We start from the raw sequence: 17706 nt of genomic DNA, 5'->3' as shown, positions 1-17706 counted from the left end.
GGCAGCCCTGCTTTACAATAAAAAATGGAGGAGAAGATTGCGAAGGGAGGAAGGAGAGAAAAGAAAATGAAGGCTGAAGAAAGGCTGTGCAAAAAAAGCACTCAGAATTATTCATATGTATTTATTTTTGATGATAACCACAAAATGTGATATAAGTACTTTCCAAACAGAAAAGAGGAGACAGTAATTGCCTTGAAGAGCTTGCAGTGTAGGTTCAAGTTTGATGTGCCTTTGCAAAGCTTTTGCAGTTCCCTGGAATTATTTATTTATTTGTATCCACTTCCTATCTAAGCTTTTGGCAAGCATTTTTTATCTTAAATCTCTGTGAATAAAGTGAGGCTCTCCTTGCTAGTGAATTTCAAGTTTGAATATTGTTTATTAAGGAAAAGCCATAAGTTCTCTGCTATTATGGCCAGGAGGCCAGACCTACTCCTGACAAACTAAGAAATCTTATGCAAATATGCGTGAATATGTGAGAGCTTGTCAAACCCAAACTTTGTCTGTTTTCATAGCAGAAGAAAACCAGAACTCAAACCTTTGTAAATGTCAGTGCCTAAGAACTATTTTTGGCACACAATGAATTAATGAACCCATTTTGGGACAAGCTTGGTAAGGTTTCCATTGTTCTACATGGGAGATGGCAAGAATAAGAGGAGAAGAGGAAAAGATTGAGAGAGAGAAGAAACAAGAAAAATTTAATCCTGCCTTAACATGGGGAATGGATTTAGATCAGTGTTTCCCAACTAGTGTGCCATCACGTCCAAAGAGGTGTGCTGCGGAATTTTTTTTTAAAGAACTTGTGAGAACAAGGGGGGGGAAGCTGCATTCTGATTGGCCATCTGCCCGATGGCCCTGCCTCCTCCAAGAGTGGAGCAATCAATCAGAGCTTAAGCTCCCACTCTTTCCCCCTTCCCCTCGTGTGTGAGCAATCAGTCGGCTCCTCTGCCCCGCCTCTTCCCTCTCCTGCAACTGCCAGCTGAGGGCAAGGGGAAGAGCCCCTGGAACTCGAGGTGTGCCATGGCAGAGAAACGGTTGGGAACCACTGGACTAGATAACCTCTTGAGGTCTCTTCCAGCCCTAAATTTCTACGTTTTATAAAAAGAAGAAGAAGGTGTGGAGATGTGGGAAACTAGAGAAAGAGTTATGGCTTTGTCCTCCATGAACTTATCTAATTATTTTTTTAACCCAGTTACAGTTTTGGCCTTCACAACATCCCCTGGCAATGAGTTCCACAGGTTGACTGTGTGTTGTGTGAAGAAGTACTTCCTTTTGTTTTAAATCTGCTGCCTATTAATTTCATCAGGTGAGCCCTGGTTCTTATGTTATGTGAAGGGGTAAATACCACTTCCTTATTCACTTTCTCCACACCGTTCATGAATGTATAGACCTCTATTATATCCCGTCTTAGTCATCTCTTTTCCAAACAGAACAGTCCCAGTCTTTTTAATCTCTCCTTTGATGGAAGCTATTCCATACCCCTAATCATTTTGGTTGCCCTACTCTGTACTTTTTCCAATTCTAATATATCTTTTCAGGGATGGGATGATCAGAACTGCACACAGTATTTAAGGTGTGGCATACCATGGATTTTTATAGTGGCATTATGATATCTTCTGTCTTCTTATTTATCCCTTTCCTAATGGTTCCTAACATTCTGTTAGCTTTTTTGATTGCTGCTGCACAATGAGTGGATGTTTTCAGAGCCCTATCCAAAATGACTCGAAGATCTCTTTCTTTAGTGGTAACAGCTAATTTAGACACCATCATTTTGGGATAGTAGAATTATGTTTTCCAATGTGCAGTACTTTGCATTTTTCAACACTGAATTTCATCTGTCATTTTGTTGCCCAATCACCCAGTTTTGTGAGATCCATTTGTCACCAGGGCCATTCTTACCCATAGGCAAAGTACGCAGCTGCATAGGGCACCAGGAAATTTAGGGCACCAAATTGCCCCAGATTTCCGGGTGCCCTACGCAGCTGCGTGCTGCTCCAGTGGCCAGCCCGATCCCACAGCCAGCTGAGACGCCCAGGAAAGCTGCCCCCACCTGCTCTGCCTCTTCCCCATGGCCCCGGCCCCTGCTCCACCCCAGCCCTGCCCCCACTCTATCCTGTCCCCAAAACCTCTGCCCCGCCCCTGCTCCGCCCTAGCCCCGCCCCACCTCTTCCGCTCCTTCCTCTGAGCAACGTCCCGGGGGACTGCAGCAGGGGTTGGGCGCTCCCCACACTCACCGGGCGGCGGCAAGTGGAGCAACCCAGCCCCAGCCCACTCCACTCTGCCGGCTCCCAGCCACGCCGCCAGTGAGTGCTGGGGGGTGATTCCGCTCCTCCCCGAAAGTCCGGGAGCCAGGGCAGCAGAGCGGAGTGGACTGGGGCCGGGTCACTCCACTTCCCGCAGCCCTGTGAGTGCGGGGTCGGGCTGGGCTGGGCCTGCCCTGCACTCACTGGGCGGCAGGAAGTGGAACGACCCAACCCGCTCCGCTCCGCCGGCTCGTGCTGGGGGGCGGTTCCCCCCTGCTCCCCAAGCCTGCTCCTGCCCCCCCCCCGTGGAGGCCTGGGGCCAGCCCCCTCTCCCCCCCGCAAAGGCCTGGGACCATACACTTACACACCCCGTGGAGGGGCGGGGGCTGCGTAGCGCACCAAAATGTCTAGGGATGGCCCTTTTTGTCACTCTTTCCTGTCAGCTTTGGACTTCACTATCTTGAGTAATTTTGTATCATCTGCAAACATTGCCACCTCACTGTTTACCTTTTTTCCAGATAATTTATGAATATGTTGAACAGCACTGGTCCTAGTATAGATCCTTGAGGAACCCCGCTATTTGCCTCTTTCCATTGTGAAAACTGGCCATTTATTCTTACTTTTTGTTTTCTGTGTTTTAACCAGTTACTGATTCATGAGAGGACCTTCCCTCTTATCCCATGATTGCTTACTTTGCTTAAGAGCCTTTGGTGAAGGCTAAATATAAATAACTTGATTAAGAAACACCTAAGGAGGGACATAAAGGTGTAGATCCAAGTTTTCACAAGTGACTAGTGATTTTTGGTGACTGTTTTTGGGAGCCTAACTGGAGACACTATAGAGGGGCCTGATTTTCAGAAAGTATTGCAAACACATCTTAGGAAAACAAGGCCCTTTTAATGAGTCTCTGGTTGGATCCCGAAACTACTAGTCACTTTTCAAAATCTTGGCTGTAAATAGCATGAAGGGGGAGGAGCGTTATTTAGTATAATGGGTATAATTAGGAATAATATGTGAGAAAAATGTAGACTAAATATCAGAGAATTATTCCTGATAATGAGATCTGTTAGCCTACGTCTCCTAGGGGCAGTAGTGGAAGTCCCACTGCTTGGCAAACTAGTAAATATATATTAAATCTCACTGTAGCCAGCTCTTGCAATTTAATAACATGGTTTTAGCCCTGACTGGAGCCAGTCTCCCCAGAAGCTCCAGTGCTCATGGATTTTCAGTCCTGTCCAAGAGAAACCATCCTCTGATTGGCTGCCTTCCCCACTTTCCTGTCTCCTGTGGAACAGTAGCCAGTCAAGGCTTCCCACTTCTCTCAGGAGCAGAGATGAGTTTTGGGGTAGTGAAGGGGAGATGGAGCAGCCAATAACATTTTCAGAAGACAGGAGGAAGGAGAAGAAAGCCCAGCAGCTCAGGGTGGCACTTTCCCCCTCCCCTTCTGTGAAACATTGGTCGGTCTGCTCTGTCTCATCCCTCCTTCCTCTCCACTCTCTATCCCTGCAACAGGAGGCCTGTGAAGGGGGAGCAGGAGTGAAAAACACTTGGAACTGACCTCCCTCCCTGCGCTTGGGTAGAGGGGGGAAAGAAGACCCTGCTGCAGCTGCTGCCTGAAGCTGGGGAGGGGTTGAAGAACCCCCACAGCTGCCAGATATGCAGAGATGTCTTATGGGGCAAAGGGCTGGAGTGAGGAGCAGAATCAGTGTGAGGCTAGGAGGTCAAAGTTGATGTGGGGGCTGGGTGTGTATAATTAATTGCAGGGCTGGGGAATGGGCAGATGGAGAGATGGAGGGGACATAGAATTACTTAATTAGATTTGTGGGGTTGGGGAGAAGCTAGAATCATGGAAATGTAGGCCTGGAAGGGACCTCAATAAGTCATCTAGTCCAGGACCAAGTATACCTAAACCATCCCTGAAAGCTGTTTGTCTAACTGGTTCTTAAATAGACTTTGTCTGTTGCTGGTGATATTATTGGGCCCCCGAAGCTCTTGGTGACCACATAATCGCCAACTGTATAGCAGCATTTTATACAAATGTATGTAATTTGATCTCAGTTGGATCCTTTCAATGAGAGCCAAAATCACCTTATTCTATACATTTGGGAGAGTTGCAACACTATCCTTTTCACACTCCCCCTGGAGGTGGGCAGAGGGAGTGTAAAAATCAAAAGGAACCAAAAACTGATATTAACTTTTCTTCTTTGTCATGTTTTTTGGGCCAATCTCATCATTTTGAAGGGATGTGACTCATGATTTTTGGACTCCTGGGGTTGACAATACTGAATCTGCTTTGGCCAGGAGTTGAACTAGATGACAGAACAGGTCTTTCCCATTTCTAGAGCCTAGGAATGTGCCACTTCTCATATGAACTACTGAAGGTGATTACTATCAGGTCTGGAGTTGTTTGCCAAAGTTGTGAAATGCTTATCTGCTCTGCGAATAAGTGGATGAGCTCCCAAAATTAAGGAGAAAGTACATAGGGCAAGTGAGAAGTTAAAATTTGCAATATCAAGGAAATGAGGAAGTGCCAAACAAAAGGTCAGAAGTCTAGCAAAAGTTTAAATGTAAACGGAAGAGAATTGTTCTCACACTGGTTGGTCTACTCACCCCAAGATACCATTATTTTCCTCAGTTAAATAGTTGTATGTTATACAAGGATTAAAGTTTTATTTTTCACTGAACTGAGAGTTACATCAGCATTAATAATGCCACAGCTGTCACAATAGCCACCAACCCATCAAAATAGCACCTTTAAACAATCTAATTGTTGATTTAAAAAAAAATAAATTTGAAGACAAAGATTTAAATCCACAAAGAAACTATTGTCTTATTTTCAAGTAGCTGAGGTTACCATAGATAAGAATTTTACTGATGAAAATAATACTGATGTATTGTATCACTAGTGGAATCTATCCCTTACTATCAATCCATTCAGTGCTCTATAGCACATTCCAGTACTGTTGTGCAGATACTGTGCAAGATTCTCTACACAGAGATCTCCATCGGAATCCCCACATGGGGAATTAGGGAACCAGAGCCACTGAGGTGAGTCCAAATTCTTAGATTTAAATTGAAAATTCCCTGTGAAACACAAAGGGATTCAGGTGGGAGGTTCCAGTTTTGGCCTGTCCCTACTGGTGACATGCCAGTTCTAACACCAGCTTTCCAGAGAAGCAGCTTTAGCCCTTCTTCAGTGGCTGGTTTTCTTCCCTTTTGCACGCAGTCCTGTCAATTACCCCACATCACACCTGTGTGGTGTTTGTTTTATTTTGCTTTAACTAAAACAAGTAATAATTAGAGCAGTAAGATAATGAGATGGAAAATTGGTTAATATGCCAGCAAGCCTGTATCCCATTAGAACTGGAATTCCATTTCTGCTCATTTTGGCTTATGTTCAACATCCTTTGATTTTGCAAGACTATGTGGCTCTTGCTTATTCGTCTGCTTATGAATAAAGCTGTACTGTAGATTCCACAGGAATAAATTCATGCAGTTACTTTATGGTCAGCAAAAAGCATTTCTATTCTATGCCTACAAATGTTTTTGGTTGCCTGTGAAAAGGCCTCTGATTTAGTGAATGGAAACAGGATCCTTTTCTTTCTTCTCATTGGCAGAAACATGTAGTTAATTTTTCAGCTGTTCACAAGAGAACTTAAGGGCTTGTCTACACACAGAAGTTGCACCGATTTAACTTTAAATCAGCTCCCTTGTGTGTAGGGAGATCACTTGTCTGGCTTTGAGCCAGACAGTCCTCTTTTGGGGTGGTTTGTCCTGCGCCAGGCACTGGAACAAAACTGGATGTGGTTTTCTCTGGTATTGCATGGGGGACGCCATTTTTAAGAGCCTGCTGCTCTACTCCCTCTGGCATGACCTTGAACACACCATGTGTGCGAGGTAACACTGGTGGGGGGACATCACCTAAACATGGTGCCCACCATGCAGCATGACCTCACGCAACATGTGTTTGAGGTCACACTAGTGGGACAGAGAGCATGCACTTAAAGATGGCATGACCTCACATGCACTGTACATGTGAGGTCACACCAGTGGGGGCACTTTTTGTATGGCATAACCTCACATGCACTGTTTGTGGAAGGTGACACCAGTGTGGGGGAGGGTCACGCCATTCTTGGAAGTTCTGGCACCTCCAGTATCCCAGGAACCTGCGAGTGGCTACCCTACTTGTGCGTATGTATTATACAATCTTGACTGACCTGATCACATACTATATTTTTCATAGGACTCCTGCCTCATTTGGAGCACAAGATAGATGGTGCTCTGGATAGTGAAGTAGGCTATTGTCTATACAATCCTGCCCCATTTGTTGCAGAAGCTGAAAGGTGTGTAGTGAATGAGACAAGGGACTGCAGGAAGAGAAAAAGATGGTCCCAAAGTGAATATTGTTGAATTCCACCATGTGTGGATGGAAGGCAAGTTACCCTGAGGTATTATTGGCAGAAGTGCTGAGTATTCCCAGCTGCTGTTGAAGTCACTGAGAGCTGTGCTTTGAATGTGTACAGCACTATGTAATGCCAACTTCTCTGAAAAATCAGGCCCATTGCATCTCAAATAGGATACAAAACTAGCAGATAGTTTTAACCTTTAAATGCTCTGTGTCTCAGTTCCCCCTCTGTAAATAGGGATAATAATACCACCATTCATCACAGATAAAATTTAATTAATTAATGTATGTGAAGCAATCAGATACTTTAGTGATGAGTTCCATAGAAAAGCCCATGAGGAAAGTAATAATTCTGTCTTCAGAGCAGAGTTTGAATAGTGTGCAGTAAATAAGTCATAGGGCCACAGTTTGAACAATGAGGACAAAACAAAATATTGAATAGCTGCTCATTCAGTCAGCATTGCCCATCCTGTGCACTGAATGAAGCAGGGGTCCAGTGGAAAAAATAGTATGTGACCATGCAGTTAAAGACTATATGATAAATACCTATGCCAACTCCCTCTTCCTCCTCTTTCCCTCCTTACAGTGGTGAAAAGTGCTGAAAGGTAATGGGAATAGAGAAAGATTAAAACGTTTGTGAGATAGCTAAAAGAATGAGAAATTTGGGTTCGGGAAAGTGGAGGAGGAAGGAGAAAAGAGAGATTGTTGGAACAAGAGAGAGACTGAAAAAGCATTGAAGATGATGGGAAGGACAGACAGAAAATGTAGGGGAAGGAGGAGGAGGAGGAGGAGAGAAGGGAAGAGGGAATAACAGGCATTGAAAAAGCCAGAGGAGCAGGATAGGAGGTACAAGAGAGGGAAAGGAAAGTGCAGTGAGGGACAGAAATGACCAGAATGTTACTAGAAAGTGTGTGCGTGCATGTGTGCAAGCGCACACATGCCATGGAAATTGTACTCTCTGGAGATCACCCCTCTGCATTGGGTGCTGAATTGTAGAAAAATAGTATTTGGTCCGTGGCTGGACTTTGCTTTCCCTTGAGATACATAGTAGCTCATTGTTTTGCCAGCACAGTTGAGTCTTTGGGCCAGGCTGATCTGCTTTGTATTTTAGAATTCTAGTCAAATTATCTTTGGTTTTTTTCCCTCTTCCAGAGAATGCTTGCAACCGCAAACGTCTTGATCTCGTCTTCATCATCGACAGCTCTCGCAGTGTACGTCCTTACGACTTTGAAAAAGTGAAGGAATTCATTTTAACCATCTTGCAGTTCCTAGACATCAGTCCTGACGTCACCCGAGTAGGCCTCATTCAGTATGGCAGCACAGTCAAACATGAGTTTTCATTGAAGACGTTCAGGAGGAAACATGATGTGGAACGAGCAGTGAAAAGAATGATGCACCTGGCCACTGGCACCATGACTGGGCTGGCTATTCAGTATGCACTGAACATTGCATTTTCAGAATCGGAAGGGGCACGGCCACTGAGCCAGAATGTGCCCAGAATTATCATGATAGTGACAGATGGGAGACCACAGGATCCCGTGGCAGAGGTTGCAGCTAAAGCCCGGAACTCAGGCATCCTGATTTTTGCCATTGGTGTGGGGAGAGTGGATATGAACACCTTGAAGTCCATTGGAAGTGAACCTCATGAAGAGCATGTCTTTTTGGTGGCTAATTTCAGTCAGATTGAAACGCTAACCTCTGCATTCCAGACTAAACTTTGCGGTAAGACAACTATTTGTGGATTTGAAAGCCTGGGTGAAAATATTCAGAGTAAAAAACAAACATGCAAAAAATCAAAGAAAAATTACCTAGGTTTTGTGGTGCAATATAAAAGCTAAGCAGAAAGCTAACTAAACTAGAAAACATTGGAGCTTAATTCATATAAAATGTATACACCAATAAAAGAGGTTTATCCAAAAGACACTCAGCATAGCAGACATATCTGGGAGGGAGAGAGCCAATTCTGTTGTTGGACCTTTAAAAATGTGATTTAATTCCTAGTGGAAATATGCAACGAGTGAAATACACATACCCTTCTTTTACCATTTATTATTTATTATTATTATTATTTTAGCAGAATTTACCATCCTTTGCTACTTAAATGTCAGATAAGTAATTTGATTTAAATTAATTTTAAAATATTTTTCATTTAGTACTGATCTTTAAATTTCTAAGCTTCATGGTTGTCAGATTCTGGATACAGTCCAAACCAGTGAGGGGTTGTGTCATTGCCTGTCCTGTAACCCTGGGTGCCTTGAATAGCAATGCTGCTGTAGCTCCCTTCTCTGGACACTCCCAGCTATCTTACAAGCATGCACTGAGTGTCTGTGAGATACGTACCTCTGGGTCTGCAACTCTGACTCCAGCAGCCTGCTTGTTACACCCCAGTCTCACATTTGTATCCACCAGATTTTTGGTTACACCTTGCACGATGACCCCAACACCCCACAGTCCTGAATTTTCCCAAAACCGCGGGCTCTGCAATGTGCAATCCTTTCCTGGACCAATCAGAGGTTTGTTTGCTCCACTAAAGGGACAAAATGCACAGTTTATCACTTTAACTGGAGTTAACAATCACTTCAATTCAAACAGCACTGAGTGGATTTAGATTAAAAGTAAAAAGTTTATTACCAAAAGGAGATAGGATTATAAATGAATTCAAGTATGAAGCATAGAGTTAGAAATGGTTACAAGCAAATAAAAGTGAAAAACACTTCCTAGAGATTAAGATTTAACAAATCTGTAGTCTTAGTTCAAGGTCAGATTCTTACCACACTACCATCCAGCAAGACACATTACCACCCCTCTGGCCAGGATCTTCCATAAACTCCAGAGAGCTCTGTTCCTTTGAAAGGTAACGTGGGGTTCTTTGCCCCTCTTTTTTAGAGTCCAGTGACCTTGTGAAATGGATTCTTCTGAAGGTTTTCCCCTGCCCCCCCCCCACACAAAGTAAGGTTAATTCAAGCTGTGGGGAAGGAGACGTGGAATCTGGTGGTGAAGGAAGTTCCATGCTGGTTTCTTCCACCATTGGTGTTTGCAAAAATGCAAATGTTTCTGTTCCACCCGCTGCGATGCAAATGAATCCTTGCCATGTGATTACCAAATGACTCTGATGACACCTGGCTGGAGGCATCAGCTTGTCTTTATCTTGGAGAAACCTGTTTACCCACTCCCTTCACATTTGTATGGTTCCTTGGGCATTTACTGTACATACACCAGGCAAGAATATTACTGATCAGCATTACTAGTTTTCCAGTGACACCTTACAGGACACATATCAGATATAGTTTATGACCTTTATGACCTGGGGTATGCCAAACTGGTCATGCCATTTGAAGTTTACTGCCAGATACCAATGAGCCCCTTGCCCTCTTGCACTGGGCTGCTGTTAGGGTCACAATGATCTCTTGGCTATAATCAAAATACAGAGTTCAGGCAGTATATATAGAACCCTTCCAAATCCTTAAATATTGACAGTGTGCAAAGAAATATCTCTGCACGTGCCTTGATATTAGAAATGAGACATGAAAACTAAGTAGTACTTTTGTTCCATCTGCAGTCCTTTTTGTGTACAAAAACTTATGAACAGCCATTACTGCCGTATTGTTCATTCATGCAATAAAGTTAAAAGTAATCTTTGCTAATGTACACTACTTTGCAATAGGCAAATGGCTTCTGTGATCCTTCCTGGGGGTACCCGGGGTTGTGAGGCACCTCCTTAAAACCTGCCCTTCGCGTGAGAAGTCTTGTCTGTGTCTGCCAGGGGGAAAAGAGAAATAAAAACAACCCAGGAAACTACAGACTAGTTAGTTTAACTTCTGTGCCAGGGAAGATAATGGAGCAAGTAATTAAGGAAATCCTCTGCAAACACTTGGAAGGTGGTAAGGTGATAGGGAATAGCCAGCATGGATTTGTAAATAACAAATCATGTCAAACCAATCTGATAGCTTTCTTTGATAGGATGACGAGTCTTGTGGATAAGGGAGAAGCGGTGGATGTGGTATACCTAGACTTTAATAAGGCATTTGATACGGTCTTGCATGATATTCTTATCGATAAACTAGGCAAATATAACTTAGATGGGGCTACTATAAGGTGGGTGTATAACTGGCTGGATAACCGTACTCAGAGGGTAGTTATTAATGGTTCCCAATCCTGCCGGAAAGGTATAACGAGTGGGGTTCCGCAGGGGTCTGTTTTGGGACCGGCTCTGTTCAATATCTTCATTAACGACTTAGATATTGGCATAGAAAGTACGCTTATTAAGTTTGCAGATGATACCAAACTGGGAGGGATTACAACTGCTTTGGAAGATAGGGTCAAAATTCAAAATGATCTGGACAAATTGGAGAAATGGTCTGAAGTAAACAGGATGATGTTTAATAAAGACAAATGCAAAGTACTTCACTTAGAAAGGAACAATCAGTTTCATACATACAGAATGGGAAGAGACTGTCTAGGAAGGAGTATGGCAGAAAGGGATCTAGGGGTTATAGTGGACCACAAGCTAAATATGAGTCAACAGTGTGATGCTGTTGCAAAAAAAGCAAACATGATTCTGGGATGCATTAACAGGTGTGTTGTGAGCAAGACACGAGAAGTCATTCTTCCACTCTACTCTGCGCTGGTTAGGCCTCAACTGGAGTATTGTGTCCAGTTCTGGGCACCGCATTTCAAGAAAGATGTGGAGAAATTGGAGAGGGTCCAGAGAAGAGCAACAAGAATGATTAAAGGTCTAGAGAACATGACCTATGAAGGAAGGCTGAAAGAATTGGGTTTGTTTAGTTTGGAAAAGAGAAGACTGAGAGGGGACATGATAGCAGTCTTCAGGTATCTAAAAGGGTGTCATAAGGAGGTGGGAGAAAACTTGTTCATCTTAGCCTCTAAGGATAGAACAAGAAGTAATGGGCTTAAACTGCAGCAAGGGAGGTTTAGGTTGGACATTAGGAAAAAGTTCCTAGCTGTCAGGGTGGTTAAACACTGGAATAAATTGCCTAGGGAGGTTGTAGAATCTCCATCTCTGGAGATATTTAAGAGTAGGTTAGATAAATGTCTATCAGGGATGGTCTAGACAGTATTTGGTCCTGCCATGAGGGCAGGGGACTGGACTCGATGACCTCTTGAGGTCCCTTCCAGTCCTAGAGTCTATGAATCTATGAATCTCCCCAACTCCATCAGCCACAGGCCACACAAGCATTCCCTTCTCAGCTCATGCAGGCTCCGCAGTCCCTCTGCAGGTAAGCAATAGGCACACTCCAAACCCCAAGCACTCTGAGCGTCCCCCTGGAATGTCCAGCCCCTGTGCCACTAGACAGTCACAACATTCACACATCTGCTACTCCCAAAGGAATATTCACACTAGCATATCAGTTTCACCTCCGCATCATGGCTCCACTCAACTCACAGCACTTAGATTTGTTTATACTATACTATACTATGAATTTATTTAACAAAGAACAGAGATTCAAGAAGAAGCAAACAGATTTAATAGACACAAATAAAATCATAATATGCTTTCTAGAGCCTGAACTTAACTAACAAGTCATTCTCCTGTCTCATAAAGGATAGCTTGCCCAAAGTTTCTCTGCCAGGGTTAAACAGTCAGACTGGCTGTGATCCTCCATTCATAAGACAGCTGGCAGCCTGCCCCCACAGCCTGCCCTTGCTGCAGTCCCAGATATAGTTCATGATGATCCATTGTCTTCACTTGTAAACAGGGTAACTCCTGCTGCTTGTTTGTTCCTGTAGAGAATCTCCCCCTGTAATATCTTGATTAGCATTTTGTGCACTTGAGTAGTGTTTTGCTCAGGCTGTAAATAGGCGTTCATTGTGAATTATACAATATCCAATTTACATATAGCCGGACAGGTGGATAAGCATGTCCTGCCTGAACAAAACTTGTTTATCACGTTCTGGTGACCAGCCCCAATTCAGACCCTAACTTATATATATACACAGAAAGAGAGAGAGAGAGAGATAACATAACATATTATCCCTACATACATTTCTCAATGATTAGGATGATCAGTGATGCAGGCTTTCAATAGAGACCTTACATGACACCCGTTGATAAACTATTCTGTAGACCAAAGGGATCCCTGTAACCCTATGCAGCCCTGTTCCTTCTGCTAATGGGCACCAAGAGGTCCCTTGGTCACAGTTTTATATCAGGTAATTATGTATTTAGACAGGTTTTTAAAAAGTCCTATGACATACCTAATATATTAAGATTAATGCAGAAGATCTGTTCTAATCCATATGTTAAAATACGTTTTTCTATTTTACTTTACCCTGATGCATAGAGACTGCGTTGGAAGATGTTAATGCAAATTAGTGTGTTCAGAATTGTATGGAACCCATGTCCAAGTAGATATGCATCTGCCTCACGTGAGCCATCACAATTTGTTGTTCTTGCTGGCATTCTCAGGAGAGACTGAATGGATGGGGAGACCAAAATGCCCTCTCACATCTAGAAGTGATCCCCCCAGAATAGGGGTGATGCATATGGGTAGGGCAGTGTGGAGAAGCTACTATTTCCAGAACCACTCCAGATTGTAACAGGACTCCAGTGGAAGCAGTGATATCACAACCTACTGACAGTGAAATTCATCAGATAATATATTTGACAATTTTTTTCTGCTATATTATCAGCCATGGTAGGGAGTTACATTAAAATAAATAAATAAAAAGTGAATTGACAACCTTAAATTTAAACAGAGTGAACATTAAATAGTACACAACTGGTTTTTTAAAAGTATTATTATTATTACTTTAAATTATATGGAGGTGGGGCCAGCACAAGTGTTCTTTACTTTGGTTAGTAACTTACTTCTCAGGGTAGTAGGTGACAAGTAAACAATACAAGCCTTGTTTGTAGTTTGCTTCTAAGTCCTCAGCATACATGCCCTGGGGTACAGCCGCTATCCTTCCAGAGGAAGAGATATGGAGGATGAGCGGGATTGCCTTTGCTTGACAAAAGGCACTTCCTGTGCTCAGGGAATGCCTCCACAGCACTTCTTGGCTCAGGGTTTGAGCAGCTAAGGCTAGTAGTTGAGCCCATGTCTGTTTAATGGTGTGGTAGATCAGTGGTTCTCAACCAGGGGTACGCGTACCCTTGGGGGTACACAGAGGTCTCCCAGGGAGTTCATCTAGATATTTGCCTAGTTTTACAACAGGCTACATAAAAAGCACTAGCAAAGTCAGTACAAACTAAAATTTCATACAGACAATGACTTGTTTGCACTGTTCTATATACTATACCCTGAAATGTAAGTACAATGTTTATATTCCAATTGATTTATTTTATAATAATATGGTAAAAATAAGAAAGTAAACAAATTTTCAGAAATAGTGTGCTGTGACACTTTCAATTTTTGTCTGATTTTCTAAGCAAGTAGGTTTTAAGTGAGGTGTAACTTGGGGGTAGGCAAGACAAATCAGACTCCTGAAAGGGGAACAGTTGTCTGGAAAGGTTGAGAGCCACTGTGGTAGATTATTAGGCCACAGGATGGATAGAGCTGATTGGGAATTTTTTGACAAAACGGGAAAATTAGGGGAGATATTCGTAACTTGTCATTCTTGCAAGTGGAAGTTGCATAACTAATGTCTTTTCCAAGGTTTGTTTAATTTAATGTTAAGGGGATTCAGTAGGTTTTGCTATACATCAGGGGTCGGCAACCTTTCAGAAGTGGTGTGCCGAGTCTTCATTTATTCACTCTAATTTAAGGTTTCGTGTGCCTATAATACATTTTAACGTTTTTAGAAGGTCTCTTTCTATAAGTCTATAATATACAACTAAACTATTGTTGTATGTAAAGTAAATAAGGTTTTTAAAATGTTTAAGAAGCTTCATTTAAAATTAAATTAAAATGCAGAGCCCCCCGGACCGGTGGCCAGGACCCGGGCAGTGTGAGTGCCACTGAAAATCAGCTCGCGTGCCGCCTTTGGCACACGTGCCATAGGTTGCCTACCCCTGCTATACATTATTAAAATGAAAATCCAGGAGCTGCCACGGGTGTGTGTGTGTGTGTGTGTGTGTGTGTGTGTGTGTAGGAGCAGAGGGGGAGGGGGTGAGTTACCTTGTTTGTTGACTGTAGGCTGTTTTGTTGTTTCACCTGGGGCCCCAAGAGGGGAAGAAACAGCCAAGAGGCTCAGGCGGAGGGTTGAGCTCTGGCCCACCAGAAAGACATACCCCACAATGCCTGCTGGGGTGGGGGTAATTGGACTTATGTATGTGCACTCCCCATACAGCTCTACCATGGACAGATTTGTGACAGGTACATGAACTGCCTGGAGAATAGTGATCAGCTAAGTTCCCTGTAAGCTGCGTGGCGGCGCAGCACCCTATTAGCACCACGCAGGCGCTCCGGGAACCCGGTTGGGAAAGGGGTGCACCTTCCCCGGTCCCCAACCTGCGGTGGCCGGGGTGCCCCTCCCCTGGTCCCAACTCTGCTGCGGCCAGAGTGGCCCAGCCCCAGGCATGGCCAGGGTGGCACAGCCGGAGCGGCCCCAGGCACAGCCGGAGCAGGACAGCCCCAGGCGTGGCCAGGGTGGCCCTCCCCTGGCCCGGACCTGCTGGGGCCGGGGGAGGGGTGCCTATCAGAGTTGCTGCTGCGGGGTGAGGCGCCTCTCCCTCCAGCCCAGGTGCTGCTGCGGGGAGAGAGAGCTTGGGGGGAGAGGCGCTTTCAGCAATTGAGATTGGGTCAAAATTCATGGGGCAATCAGGATGCTGCATTACCATCCCCATGTATTACTGCCTCCCCATGGCTTCCAGTGCAGCCTGTTAGGACTGCATGCAAACACACATGCTAATACAGACTGGTCAAGAATTCAACAGCCACCTCCACCCATTCCTGGCATATTTCTGGACTGCATACGAACTTCCAGCTATATTTCAGACAAATGTTTTCATAACTTGTGGGCTACATGGGCTACAGTTAGCTTAAATGGACTACATTTGTAAGTGGACTACATTTCACTTCCCTCCCCCTCATACGGTTCACTGTTTACATGAGGCTTGTTAAACCATTGGGGAGAAGTGGAGCGGCACAGTAACAGGGAAGGCAGTATAAGGTACATATTTTTAACATCCCTCCACATCATAGCAAGAATGTGTGGACTTCTATTAAAACTTTTTAAAAATGCTTGTTCCACTGTTTCTACTCCCTGGTGTCCATTTTATATTCCAAAGGGTGGGGCAGGTTCCTAAGCCGCTAGCGTGCAATCTGCCATTAGCCACAGCTATCTGTGACTGTAATAACTTTTGCATTGGTTCATAATCCAGAAATCCTTCCCATTACTATATTAATAAAAACACAGATGGAGCTAGAAACCTACCAGGCTCTGGGACAACTTCTGCCTCTTCCATTTCTGTTGCCAGTTCCATCGCGGGCTGCTTCTCTGGGGAGACATCAAAAAGCTCCTCCGAGTAAAGACCCAGGATGTGCTGCAGCTGCTCCAGCAGCAAAGCCTCCTTCAGGACTGGTTTCAGGAACAGTCATTTTGGTAGCATCATCTGGTCCTATACTGGATTCAGGGGTGAGAAGGTTGCCATCCTGGCTGACCAGGCTGTCATGAAGCTCTGGTGGCTCTGTGCTTGGTGCAGTACCCAGCACCTGGTCAAACCCCTCATAAAAGAGGCTGGATGATGGCAAGTTCCCAGATGTGCGGTTCTCATCCTGGCTTTCCGATAGTCGGTCTTGAGCCACTTAATCCTCTCCCTGCACTGGACATGTGTCTGGTGAATCCCCAATGCTGCCAGCTTCTTCACTATTTCCTGGGACGCATGGTCATTCCTGGAACTCTTGCTAAAATTTAACATTTTGCTCACCTTGCACCAGAGATTCACCAAAATCTGGCTGTGCTCCTGTGATCAGGAAGCAGCGCTGTTGGCAAAAGACTTCTGGTTGGTGGCCATTGCAAACACAGGAGAAGGTTCAATGTGTCTGCAGCTCTGTGGTCAGAATAAAATGGAAGGGTTAAACACTGAGCTACTGTACTTGAACAAAGAGGGTTGCTTCCATTTCCTGGGCGTCAACTGGCTATAGAGAGGATAAAGAACACCGGCCCATGGAATTGTGAGATAGCATTGTGAGACTCTCAGGTCCCAAGTCTGGGGGACCCAGGACCGAGCTGTATCACAATGCAAAAGATGGAGTTCGGGCTGCCATGGGGCTGGACTCGAATCTTCCACCCACTGCAGGGTCCTGGGGGCCAGTACCCGGGCCTGAGTCAGACAGAACTGTGTGTAGGTGGAAGTGGGGTTTGGGTTTGAGCCTGAGTCTAAACCTGGGCTTACATTTCAGTATAGACATACCCACAGGCAACCTTAATTCTAGTATTTCCTGACTTCTGAGTACTTGAATGTTCTTGCAACTTGGATGTTCTTCTAAGGTAGTGTGTGGTTTTTTGATGTAATAGTCTATAAATACAGCTTGTGCTGCATTTGCTCACTTTGTAAATGGAAGATTCCCTAATGCCTGGGACATTAAAATGACTTCATTTTCTGCTTAGCAATTGGCAGATTTAAAAGGTTTTTTTTGTCATAATAAGATAGTATTTAATTATTGTGGCTAGTGGCATACAGCCAGCAGGAGACTTGTGTTTGGAGAAGCATCAGAGAGCTTACATTTCACTTTCAGAAGAGTATTAATGCAAAAGAAAAAGACAAGGAGTTCCTTCCAGCAGATCCTTATCCACATAAATGAAAGCACTTGAAAAGTTGTAGTTGTAGTACAGCAGATATTATGATCCAAACATTTTAATATGAGGGTTAGAAATAGTGTTGGTTTGTACATTGGTTGTGAATTCATAATGCTGGAGACTGTTCCAAAGACTAGATGCAGGGTATGTGTTTCTCAACCACGTTTTTTCTTTAAAAGTACCACACTCACCACACGCTGAGCTGTTTCTCTGGTTTCTGTTGGGACCATTAGAAAAATATGGCGGTTAAATGTATATAGTCCATAAATTTAGAGGTTCATCCACCTAGTACAATGAAGACCCCTTAAATTCTTAGCTGGCTACTGCACAAAGTATACTTATCTGTAACTAGGTATTCAC

The 17706-nt window shown here is 44.0% G+C and overlaps 1 protein-coding gene across 1 annotated transcript in view; it reads left to right on the top strand.

Moving 5' to 3' along the window:
• The window catches only part of MATN2 (matrilin 2), a 100236-nt gene that overhangs the window by 15803 nt on the left and 66727 nt on the right, over positions 1-17706 (top strand). Inside the window, exon 2 of the mRNA XM_065398125.1 lies at positions 7798-8367. Coding sequence (XP_065254197.1) covers positions 7798-8367 — 570 coding nt within the window. The remainder of the gene's footprint in view (positions 1-7797; positions 8368-17706) is intronic.

This window comes from Emys orbicularis, chromosome 2 (genome assembly GCF_028017835.1).
Source record: "Emys orbicularis isolate rEmyOrb1 chromosome 2, rEmyOrb1.hap1, whole genome shotgun sequence".
In the NCBI taxonomy this organism is placed as follows: domain Eukaryota; kingdom Metazoa; phylum Chordata; order Testudines; family Emydidae; genus Emys; species Emys orbicularis.
Note: the sequence above shows the minus strand (reverse complement) of the source record. Positions and strands in the feature narration are given on the sequence as shown.